The 17,556-nt window shown below is 37.9% G+C and overlaps 2 protein-coding genes across 4 annotated transcripts; one reads left to right on the top strand and one right to left on the bottom strand.

Moving 5' to 3' along the window:
• Nucleotides 1-50: 50 nt before the first annotated feature.
• On the bottom strand, nucleotides 51-7,140 carry LOC123868781 (ATP-dependent RNA helicase dbp2-like). 2 transcript variants are annotated; one of them, XM_045911425.1, is made up of 7 exons: nucleotides 6,938-7,140; nucleotides 5,710-6,840; nucleotides 5,562-5,623; nucleotides 3,499-3,558; nucleotides 3,177-3,410; nucleotides 1,608-3,069; nucleotides 51-1,384 (listed from the first exon to the last, which is right to left on the bottom strand). In XM_045911425.1, exons 1-6 carry the CDS (start codon nucleotides 6,949-6,951, stop codon nucleotides 1,619-1,621), a joined length of 2,952 nt encoding a protein of 983 aa, XP_045767381.1. In that variant the 5' UTR covers nucleotides 6,952-7,140; the 3' UTR covers nucleotides 51-1,384; nucleotides 1,608-1,618. The 2 variants fall into 2 exon arrangements, with proteins under 2 accessions (XP_045767381.1, XP_045767457.1); XM_045911501.1 differs by having other exon boundaries at nucleotides 2,851-3,069; nucleotides 6,938-7,138.
• Nucleotides 7,141-7,614: 474 nt separating this feature from the next.
• Nucleotides 7,615-17,556, top strand: LOC123868655 (polycomb protein Asx). 2 transcript variants are annotated; one of them, XM_045911310.1, is made up of 8 exons: nucleotides 7,615-9,948; nucleotides 10,346-10,414; nucleotides 10,806-10,879; nucleotides 11,610-12,037; nucleotides 12,616-12,832; nucleotides 13,521-13,631; nucleotides 13,957-17,426; nucleotides 17,466-17,556. In XM_045911310.1, the coding sequence occupies exons 1-7, from the start codon at nucleotides 7,911-7,913 to the stop codon at nucleotides 14,101-14,103; spliced, it is 3,084 nt and encodes a 1,027-aa protein (XP_045767266.1). In that variant the 5' UTR covers nucleotides 7,615-7,910; the 3' UTR covers nucleotides 14,104-17,426; nucleotides 17,466-17,556. The 2 variants fall into 2 exon arrangements, with proteins under 2 accessions (XP_045767266.1, XP_045767186.1); XM_045911230.1 differs by having other exon boundaries at nucleotides 17,459-17,556.

Below are 17,556 nucleotides of genomic sequence, written 5' to 3'. Positions count from 1 at the left end.
ATTTTGTGAACAAGGATTACACCCTCTAAGCTCTAATAAAACTCAAAACATTTGCTTAAAATTTTATTCTATGAAATAAGATAATATCTATTTAGTCAATAGTTTTCAAGTGGTTACTTAAAAATACACTTATGAAATAATGTACTCAATTGGAAAATAAATAGGTAGTGCGTAAGAAATCGACAACTACAAGTAGGTACTCCTATACAATATCACTGAGACGGCTCGTCACGTCAGTTAGGGCGCGGGTTGCGGAAAGGCGATAGTTGGCGTAAAAACCTGCCAAGTGCGAGTCGGACTCGCGCACCGATGGTTCCGCACTCGGTACTTTTTTGTCATTTTGCTGAATAAATCAAAAACTATGCATAAAAATAAATAAAAATCTGTTTTAGAATGTACAGGTAAAGCCGTTTCATATGATACCCCCACTTGGTATAGTTATATTACTTTGAAAATTTAAACACATTTTCAATTTGTTATAATGATGTACTAACCACAAATTCACGGTTTTCGGATTTATTCCTTTACTTGTGCTATAAGACCTACTTACCTCACTCATGATTACAGGAAGTACCCTATAGGTTTTCTTGACAGTCACGATGGACGGACGGACGAACGGACGGACGGACAGTTAGATAGACAGACAGACAAAGTGATCCTATAAGGATTCCGTTTTTCCTTTTGAGGTACGGAACCCTAAAAATTGAGTAATTAAGTTGTTATCACCTAACTGCACCCTACCTCTCGAGCAGTCTCAGTCAAACAGTATTTAGTATACAGTCCACTACCAAATACCAATCCAAGCAATCTCATATTATGCAAAATATTACAAAGTTTTCATCTTAAACAGATCTTATAGGATACGTGAAACTATACCTACAACTTACAAGCCCAGAACACACATTTAATAAATCATGGTGATTTTTTTAATATCAGTTACAATAGCTCAAAGGGCCCACCATGAACTTGCTTGTTGCAAGCAAGATGCCGTCGGACTATATTATAATTCATTATGTAGCTAAATATACACCAATGCATTGTTGTTTGTTAAAATTGGGTTAAAAGCCCCCAAAGAGACAACGTTATTATAAATCAAAATAAACAGTTACATAAATAATTACAGTATTTATTCTCCTGTAGAACATAATTAAATACATCATTGTATTATATACATACTATTCAATCACTTCAAAGTCATTTTTTATGTAAATGGCATGGAATAAATTTCAAAGGGGGTTTGCTAAAAAAATCAATCTAGTGCCATCAATCGCATAATATATGGAATGAAAATAACTAGCTCCTTAATTTACGTTGTTCTGTTACTGCACATCCTGTCAAGTTCACCGCCTTCTACGTCGCCGCGAATCTCCGTTATATCCGTTTTCTGCAATAAGAAAAATATTAACGTCATTTTTGATATAATACACTTTCAATATAACAGTATTATGTGAAACAATAGTAAAAATTAGTGTTCTCGAAAAGCCAACCACAATCGCATAATAGGTTTATCCCTACCATAGCTATGAATGGTTGCAAAATTATGGGTGGCATTTCTGGAAAGGTATGTGTTAGAGAGGTGAGTTTGCATTGGTTTGAATGTAACAAACCTCAATCTCATTCACCGTCGTTGGCGATTGCCCTGGCGGTCATTTCTGTACCCCATGGAGCCATTTGCCTGCGCACCACTGGAATATTGATCCATACCAGCTGCGAACGGTCGGCCAGGGCCCATGTTTTGATTACCATAATATTCAAGACCATTCATGTTGCTTTCATTGTAATCTGCGTTAGGATTTCCTTGTTGGTTTCTTTTATTATTCTTAGGCCCATAGGAACCAAAAGCGGTGAAGTTAGCTCCCTGTTGTCCACTAAATTCGCCAATATCGTGTGGAAGCATGCGCGGCAACAGGCTCCCATGGGGCACGCCGAGACCGCCAGGAGCCAAGCCGCCGGAAGCCTGGCCCAGGCCGCCCAGTCCACCCAGGCCGCCCGAGCCACTCGAGCCTTGAGACCCGAGACCACCGCTCGGAGGTTCCGAGCTATAGTCGTCGTGGTCGCGTCCTCTTCCGCGGCGCCGCCGGCCGCCGCGCGAGCGCGAGCCGCCCTGGCCCTCGTCGGAGCCGAGGCCTCCGCCGAAGCCCAGGCCGCCCGACCCGAGGCCGGCCGAGCCCAGACCGCCGCCGCTAGACCCGAGGCCTCCGTCGGCACCCAGGCCGCCGCTGCCGGAGCTCGAGCCGTACGAGCTCGAACTTCCGAGGCCACCAGAACGACCTCCTCGTTTTCTGGAATCTGACTCCATGCCACTTTGTCCCAAACCACTCTGTCCATAATTGTAATTGTTCTGGAACCCTCCGGTGGCCTCAGCCGGAGGGGGAGGGGGCGGAGGCGGGGGCGGGGCGCCCCACGTTGACGCGTCGAGCATGGGGCTCGGAGTGAAGTTGGGCATTATCACGCCATACTGCTCGCTAGGAAAATACGAAGGCATGACGAAGCCTTGGCCGTTCATGGGAGGAGGAATGCACATATTCATTTGGGGATTCAGGGCCATCAGAGGTGGAATGGTATTCGCCTGCTGTTGCTGTTGCTGCTGCAAATTTGTATCGTTACTGATTTGATTATTACTATTATTACTTTGATTATTCTTCTGAGCGAAATCTTTATCATGAGAACTAATTTTATCATCGCGAGGACGGGTCGGGGGGGCATCTCTACCGTTATGTCTGTCGAACTGTGCCGAGGGCAACTGAGGGCCGATGGGCGTGGGCAGGAGCGGTTTGGGCGTCGGCAGGAGCGCCTGGGGCGCAGGCTGAGGCGCAGTGTTAGAAGCGTCCTTCTGTGGGCTGCACTTGCCTGAGCGAGATCGGCTTCTTGAGCGAGACCGCGAGCGTGAGCGACTTCGCGAGGATTTGGAGGATCTGCTGCGGGACGATCTGGAGGAGCTGTGTCTGCGGCGGCGGCGATCGCGAGAGCGCGAGCGCGTGCGTGAGCGTCGGCGGCGGTCGCGAGAACGCGATCGTGACCTTGAACGACGTCCTCCTCGGCGATATCTTCCTCCGCGCCCGCGATGTCCTGCAATAAAAGATAATGATTTATATTTATTGGCATCCTCATTAATGTTTTTCTCAAATAAATAATTGTTATGGAACTAATATAATAATCGTCTTTAATTAACTTACGTCTTCCACCACCTCCCCCACGTTCTGACAACTCTTGTAGTTTAGGATTGACAACTTGCTTGGCTTCTTTTAACACTGACACGAGATCACCAGCTTTAGCAGCATTTGAAGGTGTGAAGAATGTGTAAGCAGTTCCAGTTTTATTAGTACGCCCGGTTCTTCCGATTCGGTGAACATAATCTTCAGAGTTACTGGGATAGTCAAAATTAATGACAAATTTCACATCATCAACATCTGCAAAAGAAAAATTAAAATATAAAATACATTGAAATAAAGTAATGAGCTCATATCTGAAATTGTAATGAGTTTCATAAGCACTTACCTAATCCTCTTGCTGCAACATCTGTAGCTACAAGAATAGGAGCTTTGCCACTACGAAAATCTGAAAATTTTTCATATTGTTAGTATGCAGTTAAACTATTTTTAAATGTAATTAGAACCCTAAGCTTTATGTCTTTTCATTGCTTCAATCAATTTCAAAAGCTTTGTTTCATTTAAAATTAGTTATTTGCTATGCAAGGCTGCAAAGTTGTTATATTTGGCACTAGTGCTTGTATTGAATACTGAGTAAGCAAAGCCCCTAAGCTTTGAACCACAAGCTTTCAAAAATAAAATCCTGAGTGTAGCAAAGAATTTAAAAGCACAGGATGCTAAAATTTTGCAGCCTTGCTAAACACGAATTTTTTCATCTCACTACAGCAAGGAAAATGCTAGGTTAGGTTGTAAGCAAAACAATTCAAATTTTTTTTCAGACACATTCTGGTTTTTTTTAGTTTGATTTTGATAATTATTTTAAGGAACGAAACTATATTATATTTTATTTAATAAAACTCAAAAGGACTACTGTAATTATAATAAAAGTAAAGTGTACCAACTACCAACAGATCACTAATAAGGATAAACCACATGTCTAAATATTCCATAGTTTTTTTTAAAAGAAACAAAAGTTTGGTACACCCTCAGACCAAGCCATAGTGACAAGTTCGAATTTCGAAAACATTTTTCATCCAAGGAGCCAAAACTAACATTTCCCTGCAGATTTCAAATTACCAGGAAAGCCTTTCCACTCTAATGAGATGAAAAACTATTTTCTTTCATACTTATTATCTCAACTCACACTTTACAGGTATCACACAACTGACACATTTCGGTTGTATTGTAAAATACATATGTAATGTTTTTAATTTTTTTGCAATCTGATTGAAAGACTTGCAAAGACTTCTTCTAGGAAGATAAGTTTAGTATTGTATTGTACACTGATGGTACAATGTCAGAAACCTTCATGCAAGTGCCAACAATTATCCAAAGTTCAACTCAATCATATGAAAGATGCGCAAAAATGCTAATTTTTACAACTGTCAAATAATTGATAATGGTATCAAATGAAAGGAATAAGATCTTTTCAAGTTAATTTTAAATCATAATATAAAGAATTGATAGTTTTCTAAGAGATCAGAGAACCTTGCATTTGATACTTGTGTTAAGGGAGATAAACATATTGTAAGCCTTTTAAATAGTTCAATGGCGTCATCAGACATAATATTTTTTTCTTTTTCTTCTCAATGGCTTGTTTTATTCCGCCTTCATAATATTGACTTACCACTGCCAAAACTTAATAGTTTGGCAAACCACACCAATAATACTCACAATATAAATAAATCTTTGACTTGATACTATAAGTAACTACTATCCACTGTTGTGTGTATATTGTATGGTGTGAATTAGCAGAGGCACCAAACCAAATATAATGTACAAATTATTAAATTTAAAACCAGCTATGGACAAAATAATTGATATTTTTTTAGGGGTGTTTCTGTATAGGCTGCAATTTGATGGTTTTGAAAACTTACTAATTAATTTTCCATCAAATATTAACGTAGGTTAAGGCATTTGAAAATGAATTAAAACAATGGGTTGTCCTCGAGCGCTCTCGGCACAAAGCGCGCGGGAGCCGCGAGCCCCCGCGGTCGCGCCCGCGCGAGAAGCGGCGCAGACTAGCCGCGTGGCTACGAGTGTTAGAGCCTAGCGCCCGCTGCGGGCGCAGCTGCGGCGCCGGGCGCTCAGCGACGCCCTGAGACGACGCCCTGAGCCGCGCCGTCCGCCCGCAGCTCGCCTCGCCTGCACATGCAGACATGCGTCAGACACGGGCTGCGCGAGCCATGCCGTCAGTCGACACCGCTTCTCGACTTGTTGCAACTCTCGTCATATCTTTTGTAACAAAATCTATACTTTTTTATTAGTTCAAACTTTAATCAGTTATATTTTAAAATATTAAGGGACAATAGAAGGTACTGTCTAATAGAATAGTCTGGCATATTATATTTATACAGTATTGATTGAAATAAAAAATAAAGCATTTATAAAAACTGTTCAGGGGAATCTCACCTTGCAATACCCAGTCACGCTCATTCTGTGACTTATCACCGTGAATGCACACTGCCGGCCACCTGTGAAAGATATTTAGTGAATTATTGTATTTACAATAATAAACACATTTTAAAAGAATGTTTTTCTCAAGGTGTGACTGACTAACCCATCTCTTTTCATTTTTCGAGTTATGTCATCCACTCTACGTTTTGTCTCAATAAAGATTATGGTCTTGTTTTCTTTTTCAGCCATGATTTCTTTAAGTAGAGTGCTCAACTTTGTTTCTTTCTCATATTCCATACAAACATCTATAATTTGCAGTATGTTGTGATTAGCAGCCAATTGCAATGAGCCCACATTTATCTGTAAATAGTCCTTTAAGAACTCTGAAGCCAATGATTGTACTTCCCTTGGCCATGTAGCTGACCACATGAGAGTTTGTCTATCTGGCCTGATTTGTTCAATGATTTTTCTAATTTGAGGTTCAAATCCCATATCCAACATTCTGTCTGCCTCATCTAACACCAAATATGTGCACCTTTTGAGATTTGTTCTACCACTTTCCAAAAAGTCCAGTAAGCGTCCAGGAGTTGCTATAACAATTTCGACTCCATTATCCAAATCTCTAGCTTGCGGTCCTTTAGGTGCTCCCCCAAATAAACATGTGTTATGAATTTTAGATGTATTTGCAAACTTGTCACAGACTTCTTGGATTTGCTGAGCGAGTTCTCTCGTAGGGGCCAGCACCAAGGCTATTGGTCCATCCCCTCGGCTGGATTTCGGCTGGTTATTGATGTGTACAATAGCTGGTAAAATATATGAAAGAGTTTTTCCAGATCCAGTAGAAGCAATGCCGACCATATCGTGACCACTCAATGCAATGGGCCAACCTTGAGCTTGAATCGGAGTGGGCTTAGAAAACCCCATCTTTTCAATCTCATCCATCACATAGTCGGGAAATCCAGCTTCTTCAAACGTCAATGTTGGTTTTGGTATATTACGACCCTTTAATGTGATATCATTTTCGCTTCTCCAAGCTTCCACTTCTGATTCAGTCCTACTTTCAACATCTGAATGGGGTACATAGAAGTCCTTTTTAAATGGTTTCAGTCTACTCAAGTCCCACTTAGGCTTGCGTAAATTAGCACCAGGGTTGTTGCGGCGTCCACCACCGCCGCCGCCGCCGCCATAGCCGCCGCCGCCGCCTCCGCCAGACCCGAGGCCATAACGAGGGCTGCGACTACGACTTCTACTCCTACTCCTAGTACGACTACGACGCCGGTCCCTACTGCGATCCCTGAATTCAAGAACAACATATTAAAATACATTATTACTACGTTTTAAAATCTGCGTCAGCCTCTGAAAGAGCTGATTCTTTGTATAGAATTATTTACCTTCCCCGTCCCATGTCAGTAACTTAAATTGAAATTTTCCTTTGTTTTCACTTTATCAACACTTTTAAATCATATACATATGAAATTACTGAAGTATTTTGTTGATTTTTTTAAGGAAATTCATATACAAAAGTTTATCCACATTTCACAAGAACGAAAAACAAAATGGCCGCGTTACACCGCGCATCGAGCGAAAACGCTAAACGGAAAAATCTACAGATTATTATAGCACGTTCTCAACAGGGCCTCAAATCTTGAACTCGTAACTTTACATCTCTAATGTCACGTTTAGCTTAGAGACTTATATAGCCCATTGGACTATATGTTGCACTCTACTTGTAACGGAACGTAACTAATCACAGATAAAAGATTTTTTTTTCCTCTCTCGTCAGGCTTTACAAAAATAAGCCAATGTCAAGTTTGTAGTTATTTGTAACAAGTTAAACTATACAACACAGACCAATAACATATAGGACTATACAAGTATGGACCCCGTCTGTGCCGGCGCTCGCCGACATACGCACGGCACCCCCATATAGCGCTTTCCAGTCAGTTTTAACAAAAAAAAAAAACACTCCAAAAAGGCAAAGCACGCCGCCAGCCAACACCAACACAGACGAAGTCCCAGATAAAAAATTACAATGTGGATTGTAGTCTGCTTAAATCTGTAACGGAATCATATGTTATTGGTCTGTGGGCTGGAATCCATTTTCTACGTTGTTGTGACATTTTGATTTTCACTCTTCTGTTGTGAAAAGAAATGAAACTATGTTGTTTAACCTTGAATTAAGTACTTGGAATAAGTGATGATTGAACTCCACACGTTTTTCAAATGCTCCAAAAAATATAACACATGTCTAACTTGCGTGAAGTAATACATAATGGGTTGAAGTAGTGATTGGCTGCGGCATTAAAATTCTTCGGTTTATCACATTACTTTAAATAATAAGATCTAAGCACATTGTATAGAACAATGGAGTTGGACGTGTCGCCGATGGATTCGATTAATAACGATATGGAATACTCCAACAATTCATCCGAAACTAAATACATGTCATGCAATAATAACGACCAGTACACAGTTATTCGTATACCTCAAGATGGTGAAAAGCCTAACAAACACTCGTCTAGGAAACAGTCAAAGCGAAGAAAAAAGAGTTCCAATCATTCGAGACCTCTGCCACGAATAATCGTTAAGCCTCTCCCTCCACCTCCTCCACCAGAGAATCGGGAATGGACGGCGGCCACTTCATGCTCAGACACGGGCTCCTCGGCTAGCAGTAGGCCCTCCACTATGCGAGAGGTATTAGCTAGTATACCAGGATTTTGTATGAAACCTAGAAAACGAAGTGGTAAAAAGCTATCAACTGCAGCTCAACTACAGCAAACCAGAGAAGGCTGCATAGATTTAGAAACTCCAGATTCCATATTAGTTAACACAAATATTAGGGCTCTTCTCAATAAGCATACATTTTCTCTACTCCCTCCTCTGTATCAGTACAAGCTTGGACAGTTACTCCCCAATGTGGATAGACCTAGTACATCTGGCAGGCTAAGTTCATCTAGTCTTAATAATGAATTTTTTGCTCGAGCATGTTTGGAATGGCAAGAGTCTCTGTCAGGAGGCGAGTTTACACCTGAAAATCAACAGAAAATGAAGACTGAAGCTGAAAAAGAAAAGAGCAAAATTGATCCATGGAAATTAAAACACTTTGAACCTTTCTGGGGTGAAAAGCAGCAGAGGGAAAAATCATCTATGAATTTGAATTCAGAGCGTCCATCACTAAAAACTACTATTAAACTAAGGCCCACAGCATCAATAACAAGTAGCAGCACTGTTCCAAAGATCAAGAAAAGCAAATCATCTAGTTCTAGTAAAAGGCTGCGTTCTGTTGGAGCTGTAACGAGGTCTTCAGCAAAAGAGGCTGAAGAAGCTGAGGATGAATCTGCTGTTGTGGGCAACAAGTCAAGTGCTCCAGTGCCTGGCCTACTTCCACTCAAACATGTCAAGAGTCAAGGCTATATTGAATGCCAGATGGATTTTAACTTCTCTGACTCCTCATCTGCAACAAGAGTGGAGGAATCTGTATCCTCTACCCCAGTTGATCCTCTCTTACTACCTGACAGTGAATCAGGAAATGAACTTAAGCAGGACTTAGATATGACTGTAGTAAAAATTGAAGAATCTAATACATCTAAGGACTGTGGTGAAGATAAAATAACAGACTCAGAGAGTAATATTGCAGAGACAACCAAAAGATTGAGTAATGATATTAATGAGTACAGATTCTCGAAAAGAATTAAATATGAAGAAGATTTAGAAGAAGATAATACACGTTTTTTGGCTCAGAATAATATTGGAAGTGAAAGCATCAATGATTCTGATGGTGAAGCAAACTACAACACTGAGCAACTGGGTCATAATGAAGAACTCAACATGTATACTGTACGAGACCACGGAGACACAAACAGTGAAGACAGTAAAGCAACAACATCTGTCTATGAATATGATGAGCAAAGCATCTCTTCCATGTCAAGTTTGAAAATTGAAAACCATTTAAATAATGTCTCCCTTGTCACAGAATCATCTGACAATGTTACTGAATATGAAAATACTGAGATGGCAGAAGTAGACCAAATTATAACAGTAGTAAAGGATGATGATTGCAAAGATTCAGCCTCTCCTTTACATGACAGCCAAGATGAATATACTAGTTCACAAACTAATGTAGCAGAGATATATACTGCTAGTGTTGACTCAGTAGAAGGTAACAAGTCACCACTTAGGGCTAAAGATATACAATATGAAAAAATGGAAGTCATTGAGGAACTAGACTATCCTGTAAAGCAGCCTTCAAAAGAAGATATTAAACCTGATACACAAATACCTGAGAAAAATGATCCAAAATTAAAAGAGACTGAAAACATTGTTCCTAGCTATTATGATGAACATTTCAAAGATGCAGAGTCATTTATATTAGAAACTAGTGGTCTCCCAATAATGACAACTCGTAAGTTTGATTTTGTAATGGGAGTGATTTACAGCATGCAATAAATTGTACTTAAATCATTGAACCATCACCAATTTATCTGTAAAACCTGTAAACTACAGGTAAATTGGTTTTTTAAATCACATTCTATACTTCATTTCATGCTGGGTCCACATGTGTATAATTTTTGTGTATTTTATCTCTGTGGGAAAGACCTAACCCGTATTATGATTAATAGCTTCCTAAAATGCTAATTAATTGAATTACGATATATACATAGCCTTTATTGATAGATACACCAAAATTATACAAATCTAGAGACACAGCCTTAAAAAGCACTTAATGTTGTAATTTATAATAAATTTGTATAAGTACTTACTTAATTTCTTTTATTTAACTTTATATTTCTCTATTATAGAAAATGAAGGAGAAAAGTACACACCTCAAACAAATCTAATGGAGCTTACATCTTATATGAGTGAAACAAGTAAGTGAATGTTACATAGTATTAACTTAATTTTTTGTTTCTGTACTTTGTTTTATTGTAATAAGCACCACTACTCAGCCTAGCTCTTATTTTTTTGTTTAATTCTATAGTACTTTATTGATGTAAAACTTCTCTTGAGAAATATCAAATGTGATTGTGGAGGGTAGAATTGAAAGAAATCTGTTTTAAAGTTTTTCGAGTATTAGGCATATTAGGGTAGGGTAGAATGATAAATAATATCATAAGTTACTTTTAAAAGCTTACAATTCTTGTAAATGTCATAAATCACTAAATGAATTTATTGTTTGTGTCGAATGGTGTATAATTATTTGATTTCTTATTTATTGTTTAGTTCATGTGACTTTAATGTGAGTGTAATTAACAATTGCAGATGTGACTGCTGTTGTTACAATGCCATTGTCACAAAACACATCTATTCCAATGATGGAAGTCACTAATACCTCTGTGAGTATGAAATTCCATGTGGCTACATTTAGGTTTCTTGTAAATTTAGAATTACAGTGTTTTTTTCATAGTTAACAGGATTTTCACTTGATAAAATTCTTACTTATTTGAACTTAAGTTTGGAACATACATAGCCTCATAGCAATCTATTATCTTTGTCATCATAAGAGACTTCATAAGTTCACACTACACTTGATTAGGCTCGATTATTCAGAAAAAATTTAAATTCGCCAGCCTCTTTGCAATAAAGTCAGCGGGTCCATGGTGTTAAGTTCGCTTAAGGCAAACTGCCACTTAGCCTGCGTGGATTTAGGTATTATAAAAATTTAGTGGAAAATATTTGATTTTTTGAAATAAAACAAGTTTGTCTCCTAAGCTATCTCTGTACCATATTTCATTAAAATTGATTAAATGGGCCGTAAAAAGATAATAGATTATTATCAGACACACTCTTGCATTTATAAAGTTTATGCCTAAGGATTTTCAACTTGTGCAACAGTTTATCCATTCATTAAAAAAATTGCCCATCCAACTCTGTGCTGAAATAAAAACTTACCAAACCAGAAATTGAGGCTGGGACCCTGATCCTTAATCTTGCAAAGCAATTCTTTTATACATAGATTTTAAAACACAATACTTCAAAGGTGTCTGAAATCTGTAAGTAGGTTATTGTGTTCTATATCATCAACTGAACGGAAAATATAAAAACACAATTCATATTTTCTTCCAGGTTGTGTCTTACCCTGATGATCACCTGCAAGATCCAGCTAAACCCAAAAACTCGGCAGTGTCATGGAAAAGTGATAGTGATTGGACTCAAAACGAAAACGTTATAACAATACAAAATTTTTCCAATGTGAACACTGACAGTGCAAAATATGCTAGTGAAGATTCAAAAACCAGTATGGAGGATGTAAATATGAATGAAGAGAACTGTATGTATAAAACAGATAGAGATACTAACTTTAATATGGAATCGTCAAACTCATCAGAGAGCTGTAATTCAATGAAAGATGTGCTGGTTAAACAAGAATCCGAGCCGGCGACCAGTCTTGTATCTAGTACGACTGCAGCTAACCCGCCGATTAATTCTACGACGATGACGCAAAGTGTCAGAATTGCTCCAAAGAAATCCAAATCTGGGAAGGAATCAAACAGGTAGAGTTTACAAATCTTAAATACTGTGTCAGTATAATCATAAAAAAAACCAACACTAGATAACAGTAGATCTACTGCTATGTTCTACAAGTCTCTTTCTTAAAATATGTTTAGTATATTCTTGTTTTGTTTCTTAAACGCTTTTTAATCTTGTCACAAGATTATTTCTGGCAGAGCTGAATTTTTTTAACCCCAACCCATAAAGAGGGGTGTTATAAGTTTGACGTGTGTATCTGTGTATCTGTCTGTGGCATCGTAGCTCCTAAACTAATGAACCGATTTTAATTTAGTTTTTTTTTTGTTTGAAAGGTGGCTTGATCGAGAGTGTTCTTAGCTATAATTCAAGAAAATCGGTTCAGCCGTTTGAAAGTTATCAGCTCTTTTCTAGTTATTGTAACCTTCACTTGTCAGGGGTGTTATAAATTTTTAATTCACACTTGTACAGATTTACTTCTAGGGACCAATATGTGGTACTTACTACAGACACTGCCGCCGTTGGCTAGCTAACCTGCAAGTTATTTATGTGACTAATATTCCTCTACAAGTAAGCGGGAATCGTTATGAAACTTTGTTTATAGGAGCCGCAGTTCCAACAAAGTGCCCCCTGGTGCAGTGAACCTGGAGCGCAGCTACCAAATCTGTCAAGCAGTCATACAAAACAGCCCAAACAGAGATGCGTTGCGCGGACAGCTGCGCCCGCCGCCCGCGCTGCTCACCCGCCCCGCGCGCCCGCCGCGCCCCCCGCCGCCCGTGCTCATCAGGCAACTACCCGCCGCCGTCATGCCACACGCTGAGGTCAGTGTTACTGCATTTGGTGATACTGTAAACTTCAATCGTCATACAGAATAGCCCCAACCGCGACGCGCTGCTCAGCCGTCCTGTGTGAACCCCGCGACCCTCGCCCTCACTCCGTCTGTCCGTCTGTCTGTGGTCAGCCACAGATAGACGGATCTATTGAGCGCACTTTGACTTTGCTCAAACTGAAATATACTACAAGAAGTAAATAACCATGGTCATTTTATTCGAAGACACGTCAAAACGTCGAAACAAAAGCCTAATATAATTATTGGCATACACCATCGACAATATAATATTTCACAAACTTAAACTTCAGTTAAAACGAGATGGTTTTATGTCAGCAGTATAGTGCTGTCTCGTTTTAGCAGTGTCTTAAGTCTAAGCAAAGTTTAAGTGCGCTCTATAGATTTCAACCTGTCTGTCAGTGGGCTGTTATCTCATGAACCCTAATAGTTATAATTTTCAGTGTAATTCTAAGTATTGCTGCTATAACAACAAATAATAAAAAACCAAGATGGCGAATTTTAAAATGGCCGCCATGTAAATTAAGAATTTAAACAGTACACAGTGTTATATCTTGTAAGATAGTACCTTATGTAAGAGCCTTTCGTGCACGAGTACGAGTACGACTCGCACTTGACCGCTTTTTCTTATAATATGCTTACAAGTTGTTCTCATTTTCCAGATAAATGAGAACAGGTCAAACAACATGGGCCAGTATATCCTGGTTCAGAGGACGCCCAATGTCGCTCCCAGAGCGTCAAGTGCACCTCCATCCAATCAGAACACTAATGTGGTTAGTAGTATTCCTTACAACTTGTCCCGTTGACCTAGAATCATGAAATTTGGCAAGTAGGTAGGTCTTATAGTACAAGTAAAAGAAAAAATCCGAAAACTGAATTTGTAGTTACACCACAAAAAAAAATTAAAATGTATGCATGAACAAATACCTATTAGTATTTTCAATTTTCAAAGTCTAACTATACCAAGTGGGGTATCATATCATATTGTAAGAACCCTTATGTATAAGAGAGAAAATTACCCGAGTACGGAACCCTCGGTGCGCGAGTCCGACTCGCACTCTGCCGGTTTTTTTTAATAATCGTTACTATATTTTACAGAATGTAACACGCTGCAGAAGCGTAGGTGCAGACGATGCGTGCGTGTGCAACTTGCGCGCGATGATACTGTGCAAGAAGTGCGGCGCCTTCTGCCACGATGACTGCATCGGCTCCGCGGAGCTCTGCCTCACGTGCCTCATCCGCTGACCCCTGCGCCCACTGCACCCTCTGCACCCCGCACCGACGTCTTGCCATACGCCCTACGCGTTGTATGGATAAATTAGCGAGACGAACAACTGATGATATATTGTGTATGTGCCCTTGTATCTCAATGTGAAGCATTTTTAAGTTTGTTGCACTTTGCTACATGCGTAAAAAATTTAAAAATGCATGTTTGTTCCGCGTGTAGCAAAGCGCAATTAACTTAAAAATGCTCTTACTTATTACAGTCATCAAATTAGTCATTGCATCAGTTCAGCTACCTTGATCTGTTTTATGGCAGTTTCACTATATTGAGCATTATTACATTACTGTATTGTTTTACACGGGCATAAAATAAAACTGTTACATTTTAAAGCAGTCTATATCCTAGAAAATGTATTGTGTATTATTCTATGGTTGCCTCAACTCTCGCTAATTTTCTATATAAATATGTGCCTGGATTGATTCGAGCCATAAATTAGTGGCTTAGTGAAGTGAGTATAAACAGAGCATTATGTGACAGTGTACAGTGGAATGTGGTTGTAGGAATGGTGGTGCTATATGTTAAAAAAAGAATGAAGTGAAACCCAAGCTTAATTTTATTTATAACAGCGTCATTGTGTGTTAACATAACCATGAAGTGTCTATAAGACGGAACTAAGTGTAATGATGTACATATAATGAATTACTTTTATATAAATAGGGATTGATGCTCCGTACGGTTGAAAGTATTAAAAGTAGGTTCTAACAATAGAAAATATATTTATACAGGATACATTTATACATTTAAAAGTTATTTGTACCTCCACTTTAGCAATACTGTACAAGTAAATAATATAACTTGCTATAATGGTATAATAATTTTAATGTGATGTAATCAAACTCAAAGTATATATTAATATGAGCACAAGTTTATTGTTTATTAGTCTTATCGATTTAGTAACACGAATAAAGGGATTGTCACCTAAATGATTTTTTGATGAGAGATTTTGGCAATAATATAATCACAACTTTCAGAATAAACCAGCTTGTTTGACATGTTTCACTTACATTCATTTGTGGATTGTGATTCGCGTCCCTCAAGCTGTGTGGAATTCACCCCAGTTTGAATCATGCTTAGAACATTTGTAATATAGGCCCAGACTACATATTTATTTAAGTAATGCCATCACATTTTGTTAGATCTTTGTAAGTCATTATTTTTTTATAAGTGCTTTTTTTTAGTTAGGGGTCTCTGTACTTGTATAGGGTTAGGCATTAGTTTGACGATCTATCTAGTTTTGTAATTAAGGTTATGTACAGATATTTATTGACTTGGAAAGGCTGATGGGGCAAACATCAGATAGTATAAGAGCCAATACATACAGTGTTGTGTGTTGATGAAGATGTGAATGCAAATTCAAATCTAATAATTTACTATGTAGACACATCTATTTAAATAAAAGCAAAACTGACTAATTGATGTAACACAGCGCTGCTATATCTAGAAACTTGAGATTTTGCATGTAGTACAAATGTGAACCATACTTAGAAAGATTTTCTACCTAAGGCAAGCTGAGGGGGGCAGCTAATTGTATAATAATGATGTCTTACCGTAATGGAGTTTGTGAGTAGGTACACAGAATATCCTGATAGACTTAACTTTTTTTAATTCATGGTGGGTATGCATTTACCTAAAACTTAAATCTTCATGTAGTTTTAGATGGAATGGACTGACTAGCCTTGAAAAGTGTTGATATAGAAAATGCACTGTTGCACTGTGAAGATGAGTATTTCTATTCGCTTCCCAACCCAACTCTGTATCTATTGGCCTCAATGGTAGAGTTAACACATTGGTGTTAATTCGGTTGTCCACTAAATTTTCAAGTCTAAAAGTAGGCTATCCTTTATTATTGGAAACATTGAAAAGGACAAAACTATTTTTAGACCTGTGAAAATGTATAATCGAATTAGGACCATTCTCTGTTTAACATTGGTGTGGTATTTAACACTATGTGTTTTTAGTGTTAAATTCCAAATAAGAGGTAGGGTTTAATCTAAGGTGCCTATATAAATCTCCCTAATAAAAATAATATAAGTAACTAGGTATAGAATATGACTTGTTACTTTGAATTCTTTCTTATGGTGTGTAAACTAACACTATACTGTACTAAGTAACACAATGTATATTGATAATGTACCTTTAATATTTTTATAAGGAACTTTTTTAATCCACAGAGCTTCTATGTCAACTTATAGTGTAAGAGCCCAAAAGTGAATTCATGAAGGAATTTAGTAAAAGTTAAAAACGTAAGGAAAAATTAACTTTTTAGAGTCAAAAGTGGTTGAAACATTCGACAATTTTAACTGTTACTAAACAAGTTAAGATTTATATCTTGGGCTCTAAGTCTATTAACTTTTTGTAACTATGCCATTAATTAAATGAAAAAAATAATTAATTAGGTACATTGTCACACTCGTATTTCAGTGTAAATTCCTTAAATGTTATCATTTATTTGAAAAAAAATACTTTTGAGTTCAAACTATAAACCAATATGTATACGGTGTATACTCTCATACTACTGTCTTAACTTTGTTCGTGTTAGTATGTTTTCGTCCCGATTCGTTTTAACAAATAATAATAGATAATTATTTTCGCCAATAGTTTATTCACCTAAAGTTAAAATATACCATCACAAAGGAATAATGTTTATAATATAATCTTAATACATAATAATAATTATTAAAAGGTATGTAATATTCATAAGTCTACAAAATGTTGCTCAGTCTCATCACAAGTAATTATAGGTAATAATATGTATACATAGATCACATTAATAAGGACTGTTAAAACTAATATTTTAAGTAGATAGTATATAAAAGCCTATTAGCAAACAGTGCAAATTTTTTTGTGTTACAAATTACATGGCAGCAAGGAAAAAAAAATTGTTCAAGGTTACAATTATCCGTATTACGTATAAACGAATCGAAAACGACAGCATTAATTATTCGATCTCTCTTACACAGCATACCGTTGTATAGTGTGTGAGTGAGACGAAATGATTAGCGCTGCTTCGTTTCGACTTGTTTCTTTACTGACACACGTTATATTTTTCAATATTTTAAAAAATGTTTGATATTCAACTAGCAGTAACTTCGTCGCTGAAATAACTGTACACTGAAGAACACCTGAGACCTTTTCATTTTTCTTTATAAATCTACTTTTATATGGAAACCAACTTGCACAGAGAAGCTTTCATACAAGATTTTCTCCAATCTGAGTTACCTATTAAGGGCTTCCTAGACGGTCAAGCACGTAGTTTTGTTTTGCTTGATCAAGCTGCTTGACGGTTGCATAAAGCTGCTTGATGCACTTGTCGAGCAGCTAGATCAAGCATACGGCACTTTTCTCATATCTCGAACACTGTCCGAACATCGCGTCAAGCAAAAATATAAAATCGCATCAATCACCGTCAAGCA

Source organism: Maniola jurtina, chromosome 1 (genome assembly GCF_905333055.1).
Source record: "Maniola jurtina chromosome 1, ilManJurt1.1, whole genome shotgun sequence".
In the NCBI taxonomy this organism is placed as follows: Eukaryota; Metazoa; Arthropoda; class Insecta; order Lepidoptera; family Nymphalidae; genus Maniola; species Maniola jurtina.
The sequence above is the reverse complement of the archived record's forward strand: the minus strand, read 5'-3'. Positions and strand labels throughout refer to the sequence as shown.

Coding starts and splice junctions, on each gene's coding strand:
- LOC123868781 (XM_045911425.1), bottom strand. Junction 5,624..5,709: donor CGAAAAATGAAAAGAGATGG/GTTAGTCAGTCA, acceptor TATCTTTCACAG/GTGGCCGGCAGTGTGCATTC. Junction 3,070..3,176: donor TGGGGGAGGTGGTGGAAGAC/GTAAGTTAATTA, acceptor CTTTTATTGCAG/GACATCGCGGGCGCGGAGGA.
- LOC123868655 (XM_045911310.1), top strand. CDS start 7,911: ATGGAGTTGGACGTGTCGCCGATGGATTCGATTAATAACGATATGGAA. Junction 10,880..11,609: donor TGGAAGTCACTAATACCTCT/GTGAGTATGAAA, acceptor ATTTTCTTCCAG/GTTGTGTCTTACCCTGATGA. Junction 13,632..13,956: donor CCAATCAGAACACTAATGTG/GTTAGTAGTATT, acceptor TATATTTTACAG/AATGTAACACGCTGCAGAAG.